This window comes from Bufo gargarizans, chromosome 9 (assembly GCF_014858855.1).
Source record: "Bufo gargarizans isolate SCDJY-AF-19 chromosome 9, ASM1485885v1, whole genome shotgun sequence".
Classification (NCBI taxonomy): Eukaryota; Metazoa; Chordata; class Amphibia; order Anura; family Bufonidae; genus Bufo; species Bufo gargarizans.
Genome location: NC_058088.1, coordinates 113,519,136 through 113,540,590, shown reverse-complemented (window position 1 = coordinate 113,540,590; position 21,455 = coordinate 113,519,136). Strand labels below are relative to the sequence as shown.

The window sequence follows — 21,455 nt, the reverse complement described above, 5'->3', positions numbered from 1 at the left end:
TGGGAATTTGCTGATGAGTAGTGACAAAAAGTAGATGTAGGGATGGAGTAATAGGGCGAGAGTTCTGGACAAGGTCACCCTTTTCGGAGTGGTGCTCCATAGTTAGGTCTTTAGGGCCAGCACAGCACCCCCACTAGGACACTAAAAGGGACAGATTTCATCTCTGAATTGTGGTTATTTTCCCATTTCCTTCATCATCAAAAGGACACCGTTCCGGACCGAGCGGATACAGTACCGAAACCCCACAACATCCAGGATGCATGAGGACCATCTGGTTCTTTTTGGTACTGCCATGTTCCCTTCTCTTATTCTTTTCATTAAGATTGTTCTATATGTTGCTATTCTATATAGGACAGATTTATATCTATGAGAGTTATTGTTTTGTCTAGATTATACAAATTTCAGTTTAACCAATAAATGTTACGTTTTAAGCCCTTCACCTTTGCTTGGTTTATAGCTGAGGCTGGTGAAATACCTCACTGCATATTGGATGATGATTTTCCATTATTTTCTATGAGACAGTGATCACATAATAATGTATTCTTCTCATCCTGTTTTATTACTCACTATTGGAGTAATAAAACAGGATGACAGAAATAGGTCTAACAGTGTAAACTTTTTGGATAATTTCTAAACTACTGAGCTATTGGGAATTTATCTACTACAATTGATGTACTGCTCGATCTTTGTACACCAGAGCAAAAGGCAAGGCACTGTGTGAATAAGCCTCCTGCACCCCAGTTTGATGTCCATGTGGCGTTAATCCTTTTTCTTCTTTTTATGCTTATTTTGCATATTAACTATTGACTTTCACTTATTTGATAATTTTATTTATTGTTATACGATTCTAGGTGCATACACATAGACGTTTTAATTGTTCCTACACTATCAATATAATGAAATTACAAACATTTTAGTACTCGTTTTTGAGCATTTGAGTGCCAAAACCTATATACTAGTAGTGGCGAACCGTTTAGAGACCAAGTGCCCAAACTGCAACCCAAAACCCATTTATTTACCTCCAAGTGCCAACACAGCAATTTAACCTGAATACTACAGTCCAATAGTATATCTTCCATGTACTTCATCATTTAGCTATAATAGCCTGCCTATATTCAATGCGCTGCCTGCATTGTTCATAGTGCACCCTGTGCTGATGAATGGCAGGAAAAGTCTAAGGCAGGGTTTCTCAACTCCAGTCCTCAGGACCCCCCTACCGGTCAGGATTTGAGAATATCCCACAGAATGAATACTTGTGGTAAGTCCTGATGCATGGACACTAATTATATCACCTGCTCAATACTAAGGAAATCCTGAAAACATGACCGGTAGGTGGGCCCTGAGGACCGGAGTTGAGAAACCCTGGTCTAAGGCATATTGGTACACCTTAGACTTTTTCCAGGGTGTGGGTGCCCACAGAGATATCATTGAGTGGCCCTCTGGCTCCTGTGCCATAGGTTTTCTACCACTGCTATATACTATGAGGTAGATGACAGATCTGTTATCAGATTGCCTGCATTTATGGTACTATCAAAGTGTCCTCAGTTATCATGCAACAAGAGTGCCCCCATTTACAGTGTCAACAGATTGCCTGTATTTATGCCCTCGTTTATCATAGAGCACTATTATTATTATACATACAAGTAGTACATGGCATCCTACATATAGTATATATCGGGGACCAGCAACCTCCAGCACTCCATCTGTGGTGACAATAACTTACAGCATGCACACTTGCTTGGCTGTTTTCAGGACTCCCATATAAGTGAATGGATCATGCTTGGAACTGTGGTTTTGCCACAGCTTGAGTGCTGGTGGTTGCCGATCCCTTGGATATATAATAGTGCTCAGTATATCACTGTAGGTTGTGTATACTGTATACTACTGGTGCTCTATATCTCACTATAGCTCTCTAGTTATGGTGCTCCTTGACTCACTGTAGGATTATATATATATATATATATATATATATGTGTTAGGAAGGCTGGAACCTCAGCCTGTATTTGTGGGAGGAGCTTGAGCCTATATCAGCCCAACTCACCGCTACCCGGCAGGCGATCCGGTCTATGACCCACCCCCCCATTCCCCCTTTTTCTAATCTTCTTCCCCAGGGCAGCCCCCTTATACTGTAGGCTGTCCTCGTTCCCAGCTCCAGGCACAACTCAGCCGGTTAGGTGTTGAGACGGGCACGCCTGCCCGGGTCCAACTTTTAGCCACGACCACAAATATAGGTAATGATTAGGGATGAGCGAATTTCACATTTTCAAATTCGTTTTTGCTTCATGTATTTGCTGAATTGCGTTATGGATTCCATTACCACGAACCATAACGCAATTCCTTCATAGAATGCATAACGGAATGCCTTTAGAGGCATTCCGTTATTCATTCCATCATAATAGAAGTCTATGGGCTGCATAACAGATCCATTTTGTTTCCATTATGCAGGAGAGGACTCCAGCATAATGGAAACAGGACGGATCAGTTATGCAGCCCATAGACTTGTATTCCGTCATAGAATTGCGTTATGGTCCATGGTAACGGAATACATAACGCAATTCAGTAAATACCACAACACAACGCGAAAATGAATTTCAAAATATGAAATTTGCACATCCCTAGTAATGATGATGGTGTTTCATATTTGTTGACCCCACTTGATTCCAGTTTAAACCCAACCACAATATAGTATCACTTTTCTTCTTCTTAGTAGAGAACATTTAAAGGGGTTCTCCGATACTCGGAACCAATTGTTAGGTGTCTGGGCATGGTGTAAAAGTCTAAAAGAAAGACTCACCTGTTCACAGTGTTTGAGATCCAGTGCCAGGCATCAGTCCTCCACCTATGGCCCCTGCTGGACTGAAAGTTCGACATGTCGTCTATATGCAAGTCACTGCTGCCACTCAGTCAATGGCTGTGTGTTCCCGCACAGGTCACCACTAAGGCCATAGACTGGCCACCATCTTGGTTCCCAGTATCAGAGAACCCCTGTAGGTTTCCAATCCATCCCTGCACACTATGCGATATTACAGTGACAAAGTGATGTAGTAGAAGAGAGAGAGGAAAAAACTTTAATTGATGCTCAGTAAATGGCATTGCTGCGTGAATTAAGGCTACTTTCACACTGGCGTTTTGGTTTCCATTTGTGAGATCCGTTCAGGGCTCTCACAAGCGGTCAAAAAAGGGTCAGTTTTGCCCTAATGTATTCTGAATGGAAAAGGATCCGCTCAGAATGCATCAGTTTGCCTCCGTTCCGCCTCCATTCCGCTTTGGAGGCGGACACCAAAATGCTGCTGAGCCAAACGTTTCTGACACACGATGTAAGTCAACGGGGACGGATAATATGGCACAATAGAAAATGGATCTGTCCCCCATTGACTTTCAATGGTGTTAAAGACGGATCCGTTTTGGCTATGTTAACGATAATACAAACGGATGAATACGGTTGTATTATCTGAACGGATGAGTTTGTGCAGATCCCTGACTCATCTGCACCAAACGCGAGTGTGAAAGTAGCAACCATGTAAGGCAGTACACAGAGTCCTAACTGCTCCATATTGCTGGCCATAGGGTCTATATATTGACTCTAGTAGGTGTTGCATTCACCCGTAGAATCAATGCTTCTAAAGGAGATCACCTCCATAATATGTCTTACTTTACAGATCTGGATAGATACCAAATATATAGTTTCTTTTTCTTGATCGGTGGGTCCATTAATTGTGTACATACATGTACGTGGAATGTACTGTATCACATAAATCTGAAGTGATCATCTGTTGGACACAAAGAAAAATCTGAGGCCAAAGGAAAATTTTAGGACAGTCACCACTCCTAGTATGGAAACACATCTTTCAAAAATTGTCCATGATAATGATCTTTTGGGGGGGCATTGGTGTAACTAGAACTCCCCTCCTCCAGTGCAACCCTTACTCCCATGGCTAGTCAAAATAGATCTCTCAGACCAGGCCCCGCAGCCTCTCCATCCGTTTCCTACGTGCATATGCTGTATGTCACTGTATATACTGTCATTGTATATAATGCCATGGTATAGGGGCCCTGACAATAAAACCTTTCAGTTCTCCTCCTGGATGGGCTCTTTCTGAGTTCAGGCCAAGTAGCAGCCGCGTCCCCTGCATCCACTATAGCTAACCCGTAACCAGTGGGAACAGTCTGCAATTTTTCTTATTTTGATGCCCTGCTTTGTGAAAACTTTTCTGTCTGCTGGTTGAATGATATGTACACTGTAATTAAATTCAGCGGTGGGATAGCTACCTTCTATGAAATTGTTAAGAAACTTTTTTGTCACTTGCGTGTGGAATTCTAACACACATGGTGGTGAGTACACAAGTAGTGGCTTATATGCAATTCAAGCAGTTCAGAGGTCAGTCAGATGTTGAAGCTTCGTCGTTTACAGGACCATGAGCTCCCCAAAGAGAGAGTTCCTCTTTAAAGTGCTAGTAGTTGGTGACCTCGGAGTTGGCAAAACCTCTATCATACAGAGATATGTACACAACATCTACTCCCACTGCTACAGAGCGACTATTGGTGTGGATTTTGCCCTGAAGATCTTGAACTGGGAGAAGGACACTGTTGTGAGACTTCAGCTTTGGGACATTGCTGGTGAGTTTTTCCTTGTTGGGTAATGGAAACCTGAGTAATCCCATAACACAAATTGTGAATTATTGCAAAAATTATGTAGTAAATACAAACGTTAAAAAAGTCACTGACATCTCAATCACTTTGCTGCATCTTGTTCTGTTCATGCGCTAGCTACATCAATTTGCTGACATTTTAAATGTTAAATACATCCCTCCAGTTCTACAGTAGTCATCCCTTTCCCCTAAAAAAGTTGAATATTTTTTTACAAACTGCTGTTTTGAGCAAAAATTTGCTACTTTTTTACACCATAAAACTGATGGACAGCTATAGTGAATGTGCCCCAATTACGATCTGCCACCGCTTTCTATAAGAGCTGGAGTGCTTTTGATTTATCTATCCATAACACATTTTTCTAGATGGTTTGGCGACTGTCCAAGAATTACTTTGCAGACAAGTTTGTAGTTCTACTGATTTATTTTAACTATGGAATGACAGCAACCCTAACAAAGTTTTTGTTTAGCCTGATCCTAAAGGTAAAGTGTAAAGCCCAAAAGATCAATCATAACCAACCTTTCTGTTATTTCACATTTTATGTTGGAGCCTTGGGCTAAAGTAAAATAAAAATGTAAGTTGTCCCCCATCATTCTGCATTCATTACTGCATAATGATGGGGGACAATTTATCATGAGGATATTTGAAGTCAGTTTTGCTTGAGTTTGTGTTGGAATACTTTGTGCCACATTTATCAAATGTCACAGGTTGTTTAACCACTAAGGACCACAGGTTTAATACCCCCTAGTGACCAGGCCCTTTTTTTATAAATCGGCACTCCACGACTTTAACGGTTTATTACTCGGTCATGCAACTTGGCACCCAAATGAATTTTACCTCCTTTTCTTCTCACAAATACAGCTTTCTGTTGGTGGTATTTGATTGCTGCTGACATTTTTCGTTTTTCTGATATTAATCAAAATAGACTGCAATTTTCTCAAAAAGTGTATTTTTTACTTTTTCTGGTAGAATTGTTCAAATATAATTACATTTCCAAGTTTGTGTCAGAATTTATTGTGCTACATGTCTTTGATAAAAAAAAATATCCAATAAGTGTATATTTATTGGTTTGCGCAAAAGTTATAGCGTTTACAAACTATGGTACAAAAATGTGAATTTCTGCATTTTGAAGCAGCTTTGACTTTCTGAGCACCTGTCATGTTTCTTGAGGTGCTAGAATGCCAGTATAAATACCCCCCAAATGACCCCATTTTAGAAAGAAGACACACCAAAGTTTTCCCGGAGGGGCATGGGGAGTTCATGAATGATTAAATTTTTTTTATCACAAGTTAGCGGAGAATGACACTGTCTGAGGGAAAAAAAAATAATAGTTTCCATTTCTGCTAACTTCTGGCAAAAAAAAATATAAAAATCTCCCACGGACTCACTATGTCCCTAAGTGAATACCTTGGGGTGTCTACTTTCCGAAATAGGGTCATTTGTGGGTTGTGTTTACTCTTCTGGCATTTTGGGCGGCGCTAAATTGTGAGCAACCCTGTAAAGCCTAAAGGTACTCGTTGGACTTTCGGCCCCTTTACGCACCTAGGCTGTAAAAAAGTGTCACACATGTGGTATCACCGTACTCAGAAGAAGTAGGGCAATGTGTTTTGGGGTGTATTTTTTTACATATACCCATGCTGGGTGAGAGAAATATCTCTGTAAATTGACAACTTTGTATAAAAAAATTGTCATTTACAGAGATATTTTTCACACACAGTATGGGTATATGTAAAAATACACCCCAAAACACATTGCCCTACTTCTTCTGAGTACAGCGATACCACATGTGTGACACTTTTTTGCAGCCTAGGTGCGCAAAGGGGCCCAAATTCCAATGAGTATCTTTAGGATTTCACAGGGCATTTTTACGCATTTGGATTCCAAACTACTTCTCACGCTTTAGGGCCTCTAAAATGCCAGGGCAGTATAAATACCCCACAAGTGACCCCATTTTGGAAAGAAGACACCCCAAGGTATTCCGTGAGGGGTATGGGGTTCATGTAAGATTTTATTTTTTGTCACAAGTTAGTGGAATATGAGACTTTGTATGAAAAAAATAAAAAAATAAATTTCCACTAACTTGTGCAGAAAAAAAAAAAATCTTCTATGAACTCGCCATGCCCCTCACAGAATACCTTGGGGTGTCTTCTTTCCAAAATGGGGTCACTTGTGGGGTATTTATACTGCCCTGGCATTTTAGGGGCCCTAAAGCGTGAGAAGAAGTCTGGAATCCAAATGTCTAAAAATGCCCTCCTAAAAGGTACTCATTGGAATTTGGGCCCCTTTGCACACCTAGGCTGCAAAAAAGTGTCACACATGTGGTATCGCCATGTGGTATTGAAGTAGGGCAATGTGTTTTGGGGTGTCTTTTCACACATACCCATCCTGTGTGTAAGAAATATCTCTGTAAATGACAACTTTTTCCATTTTTTTATACAAAGTTGTCAATTTACAGAGATATTTCTCTCACCCAGCATGGGTATATGTAAAAATACACCCCAAAACACATTGCCCTACTGCTTCTGAATATGGGTGATACCACATGTGTGCCACTTTTTTGCAGCTAAGATGCACAAAGGGGCCCAAATTCCAATGAGTACCTTTAGGATTTCACAGGGCATTTTTACGCATTTGGATTCCGTGAGGGGTATGGTGAGTTCATGTAAGATTTTTCAATTTCCGCTAACTTGTGCCGAAAAAAAAAAAATCTTCTATGAACTCGCCATGCCCCTCAAAAGTGATCTTCATAGCGCCGCAGCGATTTTACTGTGTTTTTGCAGTGATCAGAAAAAAAAAATTCTGTCACTGCGGTGGGGCGGACTGAACACAAGTGTGGGCACAAGATCAGGCCTGATCGGGCGAACACTGCGTTTTTTTTGAGCCTAAGGTGACTCGAATGTACTGATATAGATCTGATTGCGATCAGTCTTGATCACTTACAGATACTATATAGTACTAGTGCAGATTAGCGACAGCGATGATGCTAATCAGCGACTAATCAGTGACTGCGGTGCGGTGAGCTGGGCGCTAACTACCTAACAAGTGGCTAACTAACTGACGGTGATAAGGAACCCTTAGGGCCCATTCACACGTCCGCAATTCTGTTCCGCATGTTGCAGAACGGAATTGCGGACCCATTCATTTCTATGGGGACAGACTTTGTCCCGCTCGGATCCGGAATTGCGGATCTGCACTTCTGGGTCCGCACTTCCGTTCCGCAAAAATATAGAACATGTCCTATTCTTGTCCGCAATTGCAGACAAGAAAAGGCATTTTCTATATAGTTCTGGCAATGTGCGGATCCGCAAAATGCGGAAAGCACATTGCCAGTGTCCGTGTTTTGGACGTCTGAATGGAACCTTACAGGGGGGTGATCAATCACAGGGGGGTGATCAAGGAGTCTATATGGGGTGATCAGGGGTTAATAAGTGACAGGGGGGTGTAGTGTAGTGTGGTGCTTGGTGCTACTTACAGAGCTGCCTGTGTCCTCTGGTGGTCGATCCAAGCAAAAGGGACCACCAGAGGACCAGGTAGCAGGCATATCAGACGCTGTTAACAAAACAGCATCTAATATACCTTTCTGATGCAATTTTTTTAACATCTACAGCCTGCCAGCGAATGATCAGCGCTGGCAGGCTGTAGTTTAACTTCATAGCTGTGCACCGCTGTGAACGCGCGTTCACGCAAAATCTTGGGTCTCACGAGATGACGCCAATAGGCGTCGCTGAGACCTGAGAGTACCGCCGCACTGACGCCTATCGGCGTTACGTGTGCGGCATGCGGTTAATACATTTGGCTTGTCCTTAAACCTTGCACTTCTGTCTAGAAAAGCTACTCCAGTTTTCCTACTCCACCCTCCTCCTGGAGTGAGATTGCAACTTTTTTAAAGAGTCTCAATGATAAATCTGGAGTGATAGAGAAGATAACCACTCCCACCCATATTATAAAACAGGAGTGACTGGTGTAAAAATCTAGAGTGAAGGTATGATAAATCAGGGGCAGAATGTTCAAAATTTTTGTTAATTTATTGAAAATAAAATACTAAAATCTTGCATTGACCTAAGTATTCAGACCCTTTACCCAGGACTTATTTGAAGCCCCTTTGGCAGTGATTACAGCCTCCAGTCTTCTTGGGTATGATGCCCCATGGTTTGTACACCTAGATTTGGGGATTTTCTGCTATTCTTCTCTGTAGAAACTCTCAAACTATGTCAGGTTGGATGGGGATCATCGGTGGACAGCCATTTTCGGGTTTCTCCAGAGATGTTCAATTGGGGTCAAGTCAGAGCTCTGGCTGGACATTCACAGAGTTGTCCCTAAGCCAGTCATGTCTTGGCTGTGTTCTTAAGGTCATTGGGGGGAGATTTATCAAAATTGGTTTAAACAAAAACTGGCTTTGTTGCTCATAGCAACCAGATTCCACTCATAGAAACATGCAAAGTCGATTCGCATAAAACTTAGTTCCAATACTGTACGGAGCAGGAGCTTCTTACAGTATTAGAATGTATTGGCTCCGATGAGCTGAAGTTATTGCTTCGCGAAGTCTCGAGAGACTTCGCATTATAACTTCAGAAATTGATTTATACTGTAAAAAAACATTTCCCGAACTCTGGTTTGGTTCCAAGGTGCCACTTGGAACTGAACCTGAGTTAGGGAAATAGATTTTTACAGTACAAATTAATTTATGAAGTTATTGCGTGAAGTCTCGCGAGACTTCGCAAAGCAATAACTTTGGCTCATCGGAGCCAATACATTCTAGTACTGTAAGGAGCTCCTGCTCCGTACAGTATTGGAACTAAGTTTTATGCGAATCGACTTCGGATGTTTCATCCAAAATCGATTCGCTCATCCCTAATGAAGACCACTGTGCCCTTGGAAAAAAAAATATTTTCCAAGATTTTTTTTTACACTTCACACAATCCTGTCTTAGAGCTCTGCGGGCAGTTCTTTCCTCCTCATGGCTTGGTTTTTGCTCTGATATATATTATCAGCTGTGAGAACTTATATAAACAAGACTGTGTCTTCCCAAATAAAGTCCAATCAACTGGATTTACCACAGGTTCACTTCAATCAAGCCTCATAGCAAAGGGTCTGAATACTTATGCCCATGCAAAATTCTCAGGGTCAGGAGAATAGCCGTGTTAGAGCTTCCATTAGTGCTGGACTACTTAGCTTACCCTGAGTGCGTTACAAAAGCTCTGGCTAGTTACATCAGGGGGTACGAAATCGTGTTATCCCTTCACCTGGCCATGAGTGACAGTAGCCATAAGGCTATATCGCTGGTATAGTGGGACTATATACCCACTCTAGGCGAATAGCGTGTGACTATGTAGTGAATTTATGGTACACATCACTGGACTAACTCTGTAAGTCTAGTGATCGGTGATAGTACCATTTACTTACAGGAACCTGGCCAAAGCAGAAAATCTGCACCTGTTTGCGCATATATAGCTATTGCTAAAATCGATAAGCATACCTCCTGCTCTGACCATATTTAGTGCTGATTAGACTGAATACATACCAGAGTCTAAGGGTCCATTCACACGTCTGTGTGTGTTTTGCGGCTCCACGGACCGCACATCACCGACACTTAATAGAAAATGCCTAATCTTGTCCAAAATTGCACCTCGTGCTGCCCCATAGGAATGAATGGGTCCGCAATTCCGTTCCGCAAATTGTGGAACGAAATTGCGGACATGTGAATGGAGCCTATGTCAGACATTAGTCCCGATCTTCCTGTCTTTTTGGTGACTTTACTAAGGCAACGCAAGCTGAGTAATTTCATTATAAAAGTTTTCTTTCTTTCAAATTTCTGTTTATTGAAATATCAGACATACATAACAACATAAATGTAAATCTATGAAAAGAGGGCAACATGCCCCAGGATCACAAGAGCATTAGATACATGTTTACTAGAGCATAGTAAAACATCACTAATTTGCACACTAGGCTGCTTGATACTATCAAACGTAAATTACTAGAAATATGGTAATCCAATAATACAGTGGATGGGTGGTAGAATCGTGCAGTCATAAACCTAAGATAGCAAAGGAAGGGATGGGACATAGACCGAGGACCTATCCAGGGGAAGCACCTTTAGGGCTTTTGAAGCCATGATGACCAGGTAACTAAGTATTTTTCGTGGGACAGGTTTTCCCAACTGGATAACTCCTCAAACCTGCAAATCTCCCGAACTTTGTCTTTCCACATCGGTATCGAAGGAGCCTCATCAGATAGCCATTTGAGAGGGATCAACAGTTTCGCCGCAGCTATCAGTTGCGAAAGAAGCGAGTGTTTGCTGAGAGGGCAATGCAGTTCTGGCAAGTTTGGGAGAACAGCTTTGGGTGACAGAACCACACCTCCTGGACATAGCCGTTTAATCTCATTAGTCACATTTTCCCAGAAAGGACGAATCCTAGGGCACGACCACCAAACATGCAAAGCCATTCCCCTGGCTACATGGCACCTCCAGCAAGTCTCAGGCACTGAAGGAAACATTTTATGTAATATATCTGGGGTGCGGTACCACTTAGTGACCACCTTTAAAGGAATTCTCCTGTATAGTTGTACAGCGAGAATATCCATGTGAGTGAATGAGTATCCTATCGACCTCAGAGTCTGTGAGACTTTCTCCCAAGTCTACCTCCCACTGTTTGATATAGGAAGGCCTCTCTATCGCCTTAGAGTCAATTATCTTGTTATAAAGACTAGAGAGTAGTTTACGCCTGGGGACGGGGGATTGTAGGACAATGTCATACCAAGAGGGGATATAATCTTTTTGAATCCTGGCCAGATAATCCTTACAAATGTTGCTAAAGTGACAATAATTCAAGTGTGTCCAATTTTCCACATTGTAAGATTCTTTTAAACTATGCAGCTCCGGAATCACACCCCCTTGTAACACATCTCCAACAACTCCTCTATTGAAACAACGCCACAAATTAAGGTCGTCTCTGTAGCCGTGCTTTAGGTAATAAGGAACTAAACGGATAGGCATGAAGGGGGATGGACCTCTTGGCAGTTTCAGGAGACGGGAAACCATGTTCCAGGCCTTACTGATACCTAGAAATATAGGGTTTGATTTATGGCTCAGTGTCCACAGATGGCGGGGATGCCCAAAGGCCAGCCAATTCAGAAGGGTAGCGTTAGCCAGGTGACATCCCAGTTTACTAGAAAAGGGGTTTAATATTTCTGAATGTAACCTCAATAGGTTAGCTAGATAGTATACCTGCACATCTGGTAAACCAAAACCACCCCTAGAGACTGGTTGAGATAGAATAGTGTATGCTAATCGAGGCCTAGTCTTCTTCCAGATAAAAGAAGAGAAAAGTCTACGTATCTGAAGCAGATATGATTTGGGAAGAGGGATCGGCAGGGTCTGAAAAAGATAAAGCAGTCTGGGGAGAACATAAATTTTCAATGGATTCTTCCTGCCTATCCAAGACATATGGAATTTTTAAGTCTGCCAGTTGTGCCCGAATTTCAGATAATAGGGTTGAGTAGTTTGAGTGAAAAAGCTGGTTAGGGTCACTAGTTAAATTAATATGTGATTTTGCCCATTTAAATGGAAAGAAGGAAGACAGCGAGGAAATGATGCTGGGAGGAACATTGATACCCATGGCTGAGCATTTTGGGAGATTAATTTTAAAATTGGACAATTGGCCAAATTCCTGCAATAATTTTAATATTTCTGGGAAGGCGGTGACAGGGTCTGACAAGATTAGCAGCATATCATCTGCAAAAGCTTCCACTGAATGTTTAATAGAACCAATTTTTACCCCTTTAATGTTATCATTTTGCCTAATGGCCTGAATAAGAGTCTCTAGGCATAGTATAAAAATAGAAAATTGTGTAATGAGTGGTCAGATTTAAAACTTAACATTTAATCGGAAAATATTAGAAAATAGGTCCCATGATAGTAAATAACAACATATAGATACGGAGCAACGCGGCGGTTTATCACACAGGAACTAGTGGTGCACAGAATCAAGTCATACAATTAAGTGATGCTCGGCGGCACCAAAAAATATCCAGGTGGTCCTACCGCTCCGATGAGGCGCTCCAGAGACAACAATTGACTAGCCGGTGTTGATAGATGAGCACACCGTTGCTAGCGACAACTGTGCAATGCAGGGTAGTCTGTAGTGCTGGCTGGCCCTAGTGATGCCCTAGAGCCCTACAATGGCCTATGTGACCGGATGGCGGGAACCGCCACCAGTCACCTACAGGAACCTCACCCTGGAATTAGTGCGCCCTAATTAGCCCTTGCTTACCTGGTCCCTACACACATGTTTCGCTAGGGGATGAGTAACAAGCTCATCAGGGGAAAAACACGGGAGCTTGGGCTGAGTCTGTGCAGGATGCACTGACAGTGGTGTCAAACGTGCGCCCTGCACAGAGACAAAGTCACACCACGATCCGGATATGGATCAATGTGGTATAGGGGAAGAGGGGGATTAGGATATGAGGCCCCTCTCCTAATAACCAATTCAGACGCATACATCAGCCTATGCGTCTGAATTGGTTATTAGGAGAGGGGCCTCATATCCTAATCCCCCTCTTCCCCTATACCACATTGATCCATATCCGGATCGTGGTGTGACTTTGTCTCTGTGCAGGGCGCACGTTTGACACCACTGTCAGTGCATCCTGCACAGACTCAGCCCAAGCTCCCGTGTTTTTCCCCTGATGAGCTTGTTACTCATCCCCTAGCGAAACATGCGTGTAGGGACCAGGTAAGCAAGGGCTAATTAGGGCGCACTAATTCCAGGGTGAGGTTCCTGTAGGTGACTGGTGGCGGTTCCCGCCATCCGGTCACATAGGCCATTGTAGGGCTCTAGGGCATCACTAGGGCCAGCCAGCACTACAGACTACCCTGCATTGCACAGTTGTCGCTAGCAACGGTGTGCTCATCTATCAACACCGGCTAGTCAATTGTTGTCTCTGGAGCGCCTCATCGGAGCGGTAGGACCACCTGGATATTTTTTGGTGCCGCCGAGCATCACTTAATTGTATGACTTGATTCTGTGCACCACTAGTTCCTGTGTGATAAACCGCCGCGTTGCTCCGTATCTATATGTTGTTATTTACTATCATGGGACCTATTTTCTAATATTTTCCGATTAAATGTTAAGTTTTAAATCTGACCACTCATTACACAATTTTCTGTCTGTTTTCAGGTGGTCACTCAATATTATCTAATTTGTCATTTATAGTATAAAAATAGTAGGGGATAAAGGGCAACCCTGGTGAGGTCCATTGGAAATATCAAAATGTGGGGAAAGTATACCGTTAACCAGCACTCTCGCATGAGGAGCCAAGTACAGGGACAGCACCGCTCTAATAAAATTAGGATGAAAACCAAATCTGTGTAAAGTAGCTTTCATAAATCTCCAATCCACCTGATCGAAAGCCTTTTCTGCGTCTGTACTCAGAAGAGTCAGGCCCCTTCTATTACGCATAGCATGCTGTATTAACATTTGGACTCTGAAGGTGCTGTCCCTGCACTCCGTCCCCCCAACAAAACCAGTCTGCTCAGGGCAGATGAGGGTACGCAGGAATGGAGTGATCCTATGTGCTAATAACTTGGCCCACAACTTGGTATCCGTGTTTAGAAGGGATATAGGCCTATAGTTTGACGGAAGGTCAGGATCCTTGTTGGGTTTAGGGAGGACTACTATGTGGGCCTCTAGCGCTTGTCTTGCCATTGGAGAACCATTCAATAAAGAGTTGAAATATGTTACCAAATATGGACCTAGTAGATGGAAAAACTTTTTATAATATGTGATCAGTAGACTGTCAGGGCCTGGACTTTTCCCCGAGGGGGTTGAATTTAGTATTTTTGGGACTTCCGTAAGCGTTATTGGAGACGACAGGGAGTCACTATCCGCCTGTAAAAGTGTTGGTAAATTGAGAGATGTCAGGAACTTATTAGTAAGGTCAGATCTTTTTTGACTAGAGTTAGAGGGCTCGTCCGTACGTATATTATATAATTTGGCGTAATATGCGTTAAAAGTTTGAGCAATACCCTGAGCATCAGATGCTAGTTCCCCATTGTCACTGCGCATTTTGGCAATATGGGACTGATCTTTACGCTTTTTGATAAGGGCCGTCATCATTCTATTCCCCCTATTCCCATGGGCATATTGTTTGTGCCTAATTTTAACATGTGCCTTGGCTGCTTTTACATTTAGTAAAGAGAGGAGGCATCCAATACAGGGTTGAGTGTGAGGTTGAGATCTCCCCCTATAACCAGTAACCCAGAGGAGAATATGGAATTTTTTTGCAAGATCTTGTTCAGCCATTTAACAGTGTTTCTGTTAGGGGCATAAAGGTTGCACAAGGTAACCTCTACACCACTCACCTTACCCTTCAGAAGTAAATACCTCCCCTCGGGGTCAGTCATCTCTGCCTGCACACAGAAAGGAACACTTTTATGCAGACCAATACTAACTCCTCTAGAAGAAGCAGAATCATAGCAAGAGTGAAACCATCTCTGGAAAGAAGAGCGAGCCAGACTAGGGACCTTGCCTTTTTTTAAATGTGTTTCTTGTAACATCGCTATCTGAGATTTACTTGACCTAAGAATCTGAAAAACGCGACTCCTTGCGGTTGTTACACCCATTCACATTGAACGAGGTGACATTCGATTTGAGTGCAGCCATCATATTTGTACAAAGGCCTCAGAAAATAGTGTGTCGTGCGATTTGTGATCCAACATTAATAACTTAACATAAACCTGGAGGAGCAATGTAAAACTTAAAGCTCCACAAGTATGCATTCTGATTATATGTAGGAATGCGTGAATAGGGGGGAGTAACAACAACAGATAGCCTGATCTGCCCAAACCTCTATTCCTAAGCCCATAGTATTAATGTCATAGCATATGGACTAACCAGGGAGGTCTAACATCTGATCACTGTTATATTAAGGGCGATAGCAGACATTTCCAGATACAACAGAAGAAGTGAGATTTTTTTTTTTTTGGGGGGGGGGGGGGTATGAAGACAGATATCACATGTTATCATCGGTATACTTTCTGTTAGGAGAAAGAAAATAGAAATGAAGCCATCTGGGGCGGGACATAATCCCTTTCAATCGTTAGAGTCCATCTCGGAGGGATCGCCGTGTCTCCTGTTCTTCTGTCTCTTCACAGTGAACCACTTGGAAGGTATTTGTAACGGAGGTAAGTCCTCTTCCAAAGGGATCGGCATCCAGGAAGATAGAGCCATAGGTTCCAGGCGTAGGGGTTCCCATATTTGCCTTAAGTCTTCTGGTGTACGGATAGTGTACCTTTTATTCCCATGCGTGATGAGGAGACCAAAGGGGAACAGCCAACAGTATATTATCCTGGAAGCACGTAATGCATCTGTGAGGGGTTTTAACATTCCCCTTTTTCGGCAGAGTAGATAATGCAAGGTCCTGGAAGATTTGTACTTTAGAACCCAGGAGTTGTATATCCATCATGGATCTGGATTTTTGCAGTATAGCTTCAGTGTCCCGAAAGCTTAACAAGCCACATATTATGTCCCTGGGTTTATCAGAGGGGGGAGGTCTAGGGTGCAATGCTCTGTGTACTCTTTCAACTACCACTTGTGCCGCCCACTCCGGGCCCAACAACAGCCCAAACAGCTCATTCATGACTATGAATAGGTCTTTATCCGCAACCTCAGGCAGGTTCCTGATACGCAGGTTTTTCCTGCGACTTCTATTCTCCTGGTCCTCAAGAAGCAGCAGAGAATTATTAACTGCCGTGCGGTGAGTGTCCAAACTAACTCTGACTGCTGAACTGAATGTGAGCAGTGCTTCCTGGTTCTGCTCCAAAGACTCTACTCTCTTTCCAATATGGCGGACCTCCGTTTTAATGACCGTTAGGTCAGCGGCTATCGGGGCCAGAGCCCTTTTAAGTGCCTCATCCAGATAACATCTGGTAATAGTGGTGGGGACGCTCACCTCTTGTCTCCCAGGAGAGGTTTCCTCCGCTTCGCCAGTGTCCGGCGCTTGGATGTCAGTGAGAAAGTGCGCTGAGTCTCTTAGCCTGGGCGCCATTTTGTTAGCACGCCCGGTCTTTGGAAGCGACTGCCGGCTGACAAACTTCTCCATGTCTTTCTGATGAGGGGAAACCTCTGAAAGGGGCACAGTGAGACCCTGGGAGTTCTTCGGTTGGATCTTGACCATCCTGATGGGTTAGTGTGCTGATTATAAGGCTTTAGAAAGGCTTGGTGGCGGGAGCGCTACACACGAGCTTCCACCATCTGGCGCGGTCAAGCTCCGCCCCCATTATAAAAGTTTTCAATAAAGATCTATTTTGTTATTTTTGACCGTCCGTTTATGCAGTGAAACTATTATATATAGGTACGGTCCAACTATTTATTCTCAGTAAACCAATGTTACAAAATTAGTCTGAAATATTTAGTGATACTATTTATTGGTCTAATCGTACACAGAACTACACAGTTTAGATGTGATTATTTTTTTCTGTGACTGTGTTTTGTAGTATCTTTTTCGATCCTATTCTTTGTGTGCATTATTTATACATATATCTTACGATTGGGGAATCTAAATATATAATGAACAAAATTTATGTTTCTATTAAGGTCAGGAGCGATTTGGTCACATGACTCGTCTATATTACCGTGAAGCAGCTGGTGCATTTGTGGTATGCGACTTGGGTCGGGCTGTCACTCTACAATCGGTTCAGCGATGGAAAGATGACCTAGACTCTAAGGTTATGCTAAAAAACGGAAAGCCAATTCCAATTATTCTGATTGGGAACAAAAGTGACCTGCTTCCGCATGGAACAAGGATCCAAAATTTTGAGGACTTGGGTCGTGAGTTGGAATTTACAAACTGCCATATGACTTCTGCTAAGGTAACTCATTGTTCAATATGCCGCCTTCTACCAAACATGTATTTGGAACATTACCATTTGTGCACTTAAAGGGATTGTCCGAAGAGACTACATTTTTAATATATGGTGCAGAATGGGCATAAAAGCATACCTCACTAATCCTCTACCAATGCAGTTCCAACACCTACCTTGTGTCCACTTCTTCGCCCTGGCTCAACACACAGGAAATGGCAGGAGATGCCTGCTCAGCCAATCACCGGCCACAGTGGTGACCTGCCTCAGCCAATGATTCACTAAGGAGGCATCTCCAGGTATTTCCTGCGTATAGAGCTGGGACCAGGATGAGGAAACCAGTGATGACCCAGTAAGCATCCGAACAGTAGTGTTGGGATATCTGTGAAGTCAGCAAAGCTTTTTTTAACACACTGGGGGAGATTTCAAGACAGGCATCCCCATAATAAATTAGTCGCATCTCTCTCCAGTTTCTGGCGTAAGTTATAGTTAATCCGGCTGGCTGCTGCAAAGCCACTGCCCTCCCACTAAGCCCCGCCTTTTCCTGCTAATGTAGAAAAGTGGTGAGAAGCTCAAAAAGTGACTTTTGTGACTTTTATGCCACAATAGTGGCGTAAAGAGTTTGATAAATATCCCCCAATGTGTGTGTATCGTATCATGAAACATTATAACATTTTTTAATATATTTTTGAATCAATTTCTCATCATTTTCAAAATCTTTTCTTACTGCTATAGAATAGGAACCTTCGTTGTTTATACTTCCGGTGGATATAAATCTGACCTGGTCATATGATGGGCACACAAGTCCAATTTTTGTTAAAGACAGAAGCCTGAGCTGTGATAACTGTAACTCTAGGGAACTGGGCACCTGTGTGTCCATTACAAGACGCAGACAGATTTTTATTCGATGTCCGCAAATAATGAAGTTACTGTATGACTGCAAGAAGAGATTTGAAAACTATGAAGGCTGGTACAAAACATATATTGGAGAGACTAAAAAGAATATCATATTTTTGCTGAACATGAAACATTCCTTTAACAAACTTCCACGAAGATTATAGTCCATTAACTGTGATAAGTTGCTGTGATGTAGAAGTGCTTATGTGTTACTCGGGTAAATCAGGACTATGCAGTGTCGTTGATAATGCTATATTCTTCCTGCAGGATAATGTGAACATCGACGAGGCAATGTCGTGTTTAATTAAAGAAATGATTGCAAACAAGATGGACAGCGAACCTACAATAGATCCCAACATTGTTAAACCATCTCATCTCAACTTTCATTACACAAAAGGCTGCTCACAATGCTGTCGCCTCTGAGTTATGGGACTACATTAGTGTTACGGGTGCAGGAAAACACTGTGAGAACACTGATTGATGTGATTGTCTATGGGGTGTGCATGTAAAAGGTGTGTATGTATGCGATTGCACACGAAAATACATCCATTTATCTGCATTATTTATAAAATATTAAAAAAATGCCCTACGCTATGCAGATCTCTGCTACTTTATATATGTTTAATGCATTGTTCTGAACTGTTTATATCGTTTATTTTGACAGTAAACCTATTTTTATGAATGGTCCAAGTTTTACAATGACATATTTTTACATATGCCAGGGCGTTACCAGATTTGCACTTTTGCAATTTCATTACAAACATGAAAAAACTGGTGAGTTAGATCTGTATGGCTAGGTTTCCACCAATTGCCACAAGTAGCCGCCCCTGTTCAGCTGAGGTATGCCTACACTGCATGTGGAATCTGCACTGGAAAATAAAAAAACGATTCACCCAGATATAAACTACCATTCCAGAACTGGATTTACTGTAAAAGGACAATCGGCCCCAAGCTTTATTCATACTGTGGCCTAAGTATGGCCTTAGAGAGTTATCATGTGCTCCTTACAATCACTATTGTCAAAATACATCTGATTTGGGTTAATAAAATGCATTAGAGGAGCCCTTATCACATACATTCCTTTTGTGAGCCCTTTACACGATTGCCATGGGCCCTTAAGCTGCTGTAATGCCCCAATGGCCAGTCCTTGTTCTACACACATGAATAGGTAGAAAGGGTTAGTACAGAGAATACAAAAACTTTGCATAAAGTCTAATAAAGGTGGATTTAGACACCAATAATTATCCAGATTATCAGGAATGACCGTTCCTATGAATGGTTGTTCCCAATCATCTGGCCGTCTAAATGCGCCGCTGATCACCCAATGAACAAGCAAAACGCTCATTCATTGGGTGATCCTGTTGTTCATGCAGGCACCACCAATCATGGCTTCTAAGCAGCAGATCGTGTAGTCTAAATGGCGATCTGCTGCTCAGAAACCATGATTCTGTATGAGGATGAGGAATCGCTATAGTGATTCTCCATCCTCACACAGTGAAGGAGATCGCTGCATGTAAATGCAGAAGTCTTCACAGATCGAGCAGCTAACTGTCGAGAAGGAACGCTTCCTTCCTGAAAATCGGCCACAAAAAAGACTGCAATGAGAGCACAAAGGGTTTCCAGCAATGCAAGGAGGTCTTGACACCCAAACCCCCAACAATAAAAACATTTAACAAGTCACTATGACAGTGACGGGTTACAGTAAGTGCTAATGAACTGCCCTAAGTCCTGGAAGGTTTCCACCTGTAGGAAATGGAACCTTTATTTGCTTTAGATTCTCATCTATGTTGTGAATTCCACATGAGGTTATTAATTCAGTAACTTTGTGCTTGGGGCTACATTTCTTCTTCCTCAGTTGTATGTCGACCTTTCAGTGCCCCAGTGCACCGATCCTTGCCAGTTGTTTCACCATCAGTCTCATTTGTTCAATTTAACAATAAAAAAAATTACCTTCTATTTTTCTAGCCTTCAAATCCAGAAAGTTGGGATTCTGTAGCCAGTTGGGCATAGACTAGAAGACCTCACTCTTCATGAATTGCACATAGAAAGACAGAAGATGCACAAATAAGGGACATTTAATGATATGTTCACATGGCTTAAATCTGTGGCGTATTCCATTCTGTAAAACAACATTTTAACACACTGTGATCTGCAGCAAAAATGGCACCAAAGACTTCCAAATAAATTTAATGGGGAAAAATGTGACCATGTGCATAGTTGTATTTTTTATGCAGCCTCAAATTCTTTTGAGAAGTCGCATTTTACTCCTTTCAAGTCTACTTTAGCTGGGCTTCCCCCTGAAGTCAATGGGGAAAATCTAAATAGGTAGCTGTATATGGCACATTTTTGGTAGCGTTTCCCAACTAAAAACAAAGAGGGTCATTTATTAAGACCAGTATTTTAGACGCCAGTCCACCCTTAATCCACCCTTGGAAGATCCGTCAGCATTTACATAACTTCGGTGCATTCACCGCCAGTCTAAATCTACGCCAGCTGGCTTGGATTTAGAAAAAAATTTAAGATTAAAACAGGCATATCCGAGCCCAGAAGACCCATTCTGCCCTCCCAGAACAGATAAAAAATGTGACTGCTGATGAAGGTCGGATGTGACCGAAATGTCCGGTCTAGATATTCTGTTTGTACCTTGAAGATAACTATTTGGCAATTGGATGAAACTACTGCGAAACTAAATAAATAATTTAATTGCAACACAAAAAAAAAAATCTATGTGCCTCAATTTCACTGCATAAAACAGGCATAGAACATGATGAAAAGTCACAGATTGCGGTGCAAAATGTTTTTTTTTGCTCTCACATGGATTTAAACCATGTATATAGCCAAAAGGAAAACCTGTTCTTTCTCTGTATCCAATCCTGTGTTAAAATGTATCTACCCCGCTGGAATCTTCCTGCTAACCACTGCAATGAGTCTAGAGACAGAACTGGGAGGATGGGAGGTGGCGCATGGATCAGGGGCAGACTGGATATTTAAAGTGGCCCTGAAAAAAAGAAAAGAAAAGTGGCTCCATGTTGTAAGGAGTCCAAATTGA

At 42.3% G+C, this 21,455-nt stretch overlaps 1 protein-coding gene across 1 annotated transcript; it reads left to right on the top strand.

Moving 5' to 3' along the window:
- Positions 1-4,415: 4,415 nt before the first annotated feature.
- Positions 4,416-18,829, top strand: LOC122919800 (ras-related protein Rab-38-like). Its single transcript, XM_044268987.1, has 3 exons — positions 4,416-4,617; positions 17,244-17,518; positions 18,674-18,829. The coding sequence occupies exons 1-3, from the start codon at positions 4,416-4,418 to the stop codon at positions 18,827-18,829; spliced, it is 633 nt and encodes a 210-aa protein (XP_044124922.1).
- The last annotated feature ends 2,626 nt before the right edge of the window (positions 18,830-21,455 follow it).

What these genes read in the sequence shown, in the direction of transcription:
- LOC122919800 (XM_044268987.1), top strand. Translation starts at nt 4,416, where the DNA reads ATGAGCTCCCCAAAGAGAGAGTTCCTCTTTAAAGTGCTAGTAGTTGGT. An exon ending in TCAGCTTTGGGACATTGCTG is followed by an intron (nt 4,618 to 17,243) that starts GTGAGTTTTTCC and finishes GTTTCTATTAAG; the next exon opens with GTCAGGAGCGATTTGGTCAC. An exon ending in GCCATATGACTTCTGCTAAG is followed by an intron (nt 17,519 to 18,673) that starts GTAACTCATTGT and finishes TTCTTCCTGCAG; the next exon opens with GATAATGTGAACATCGACGA.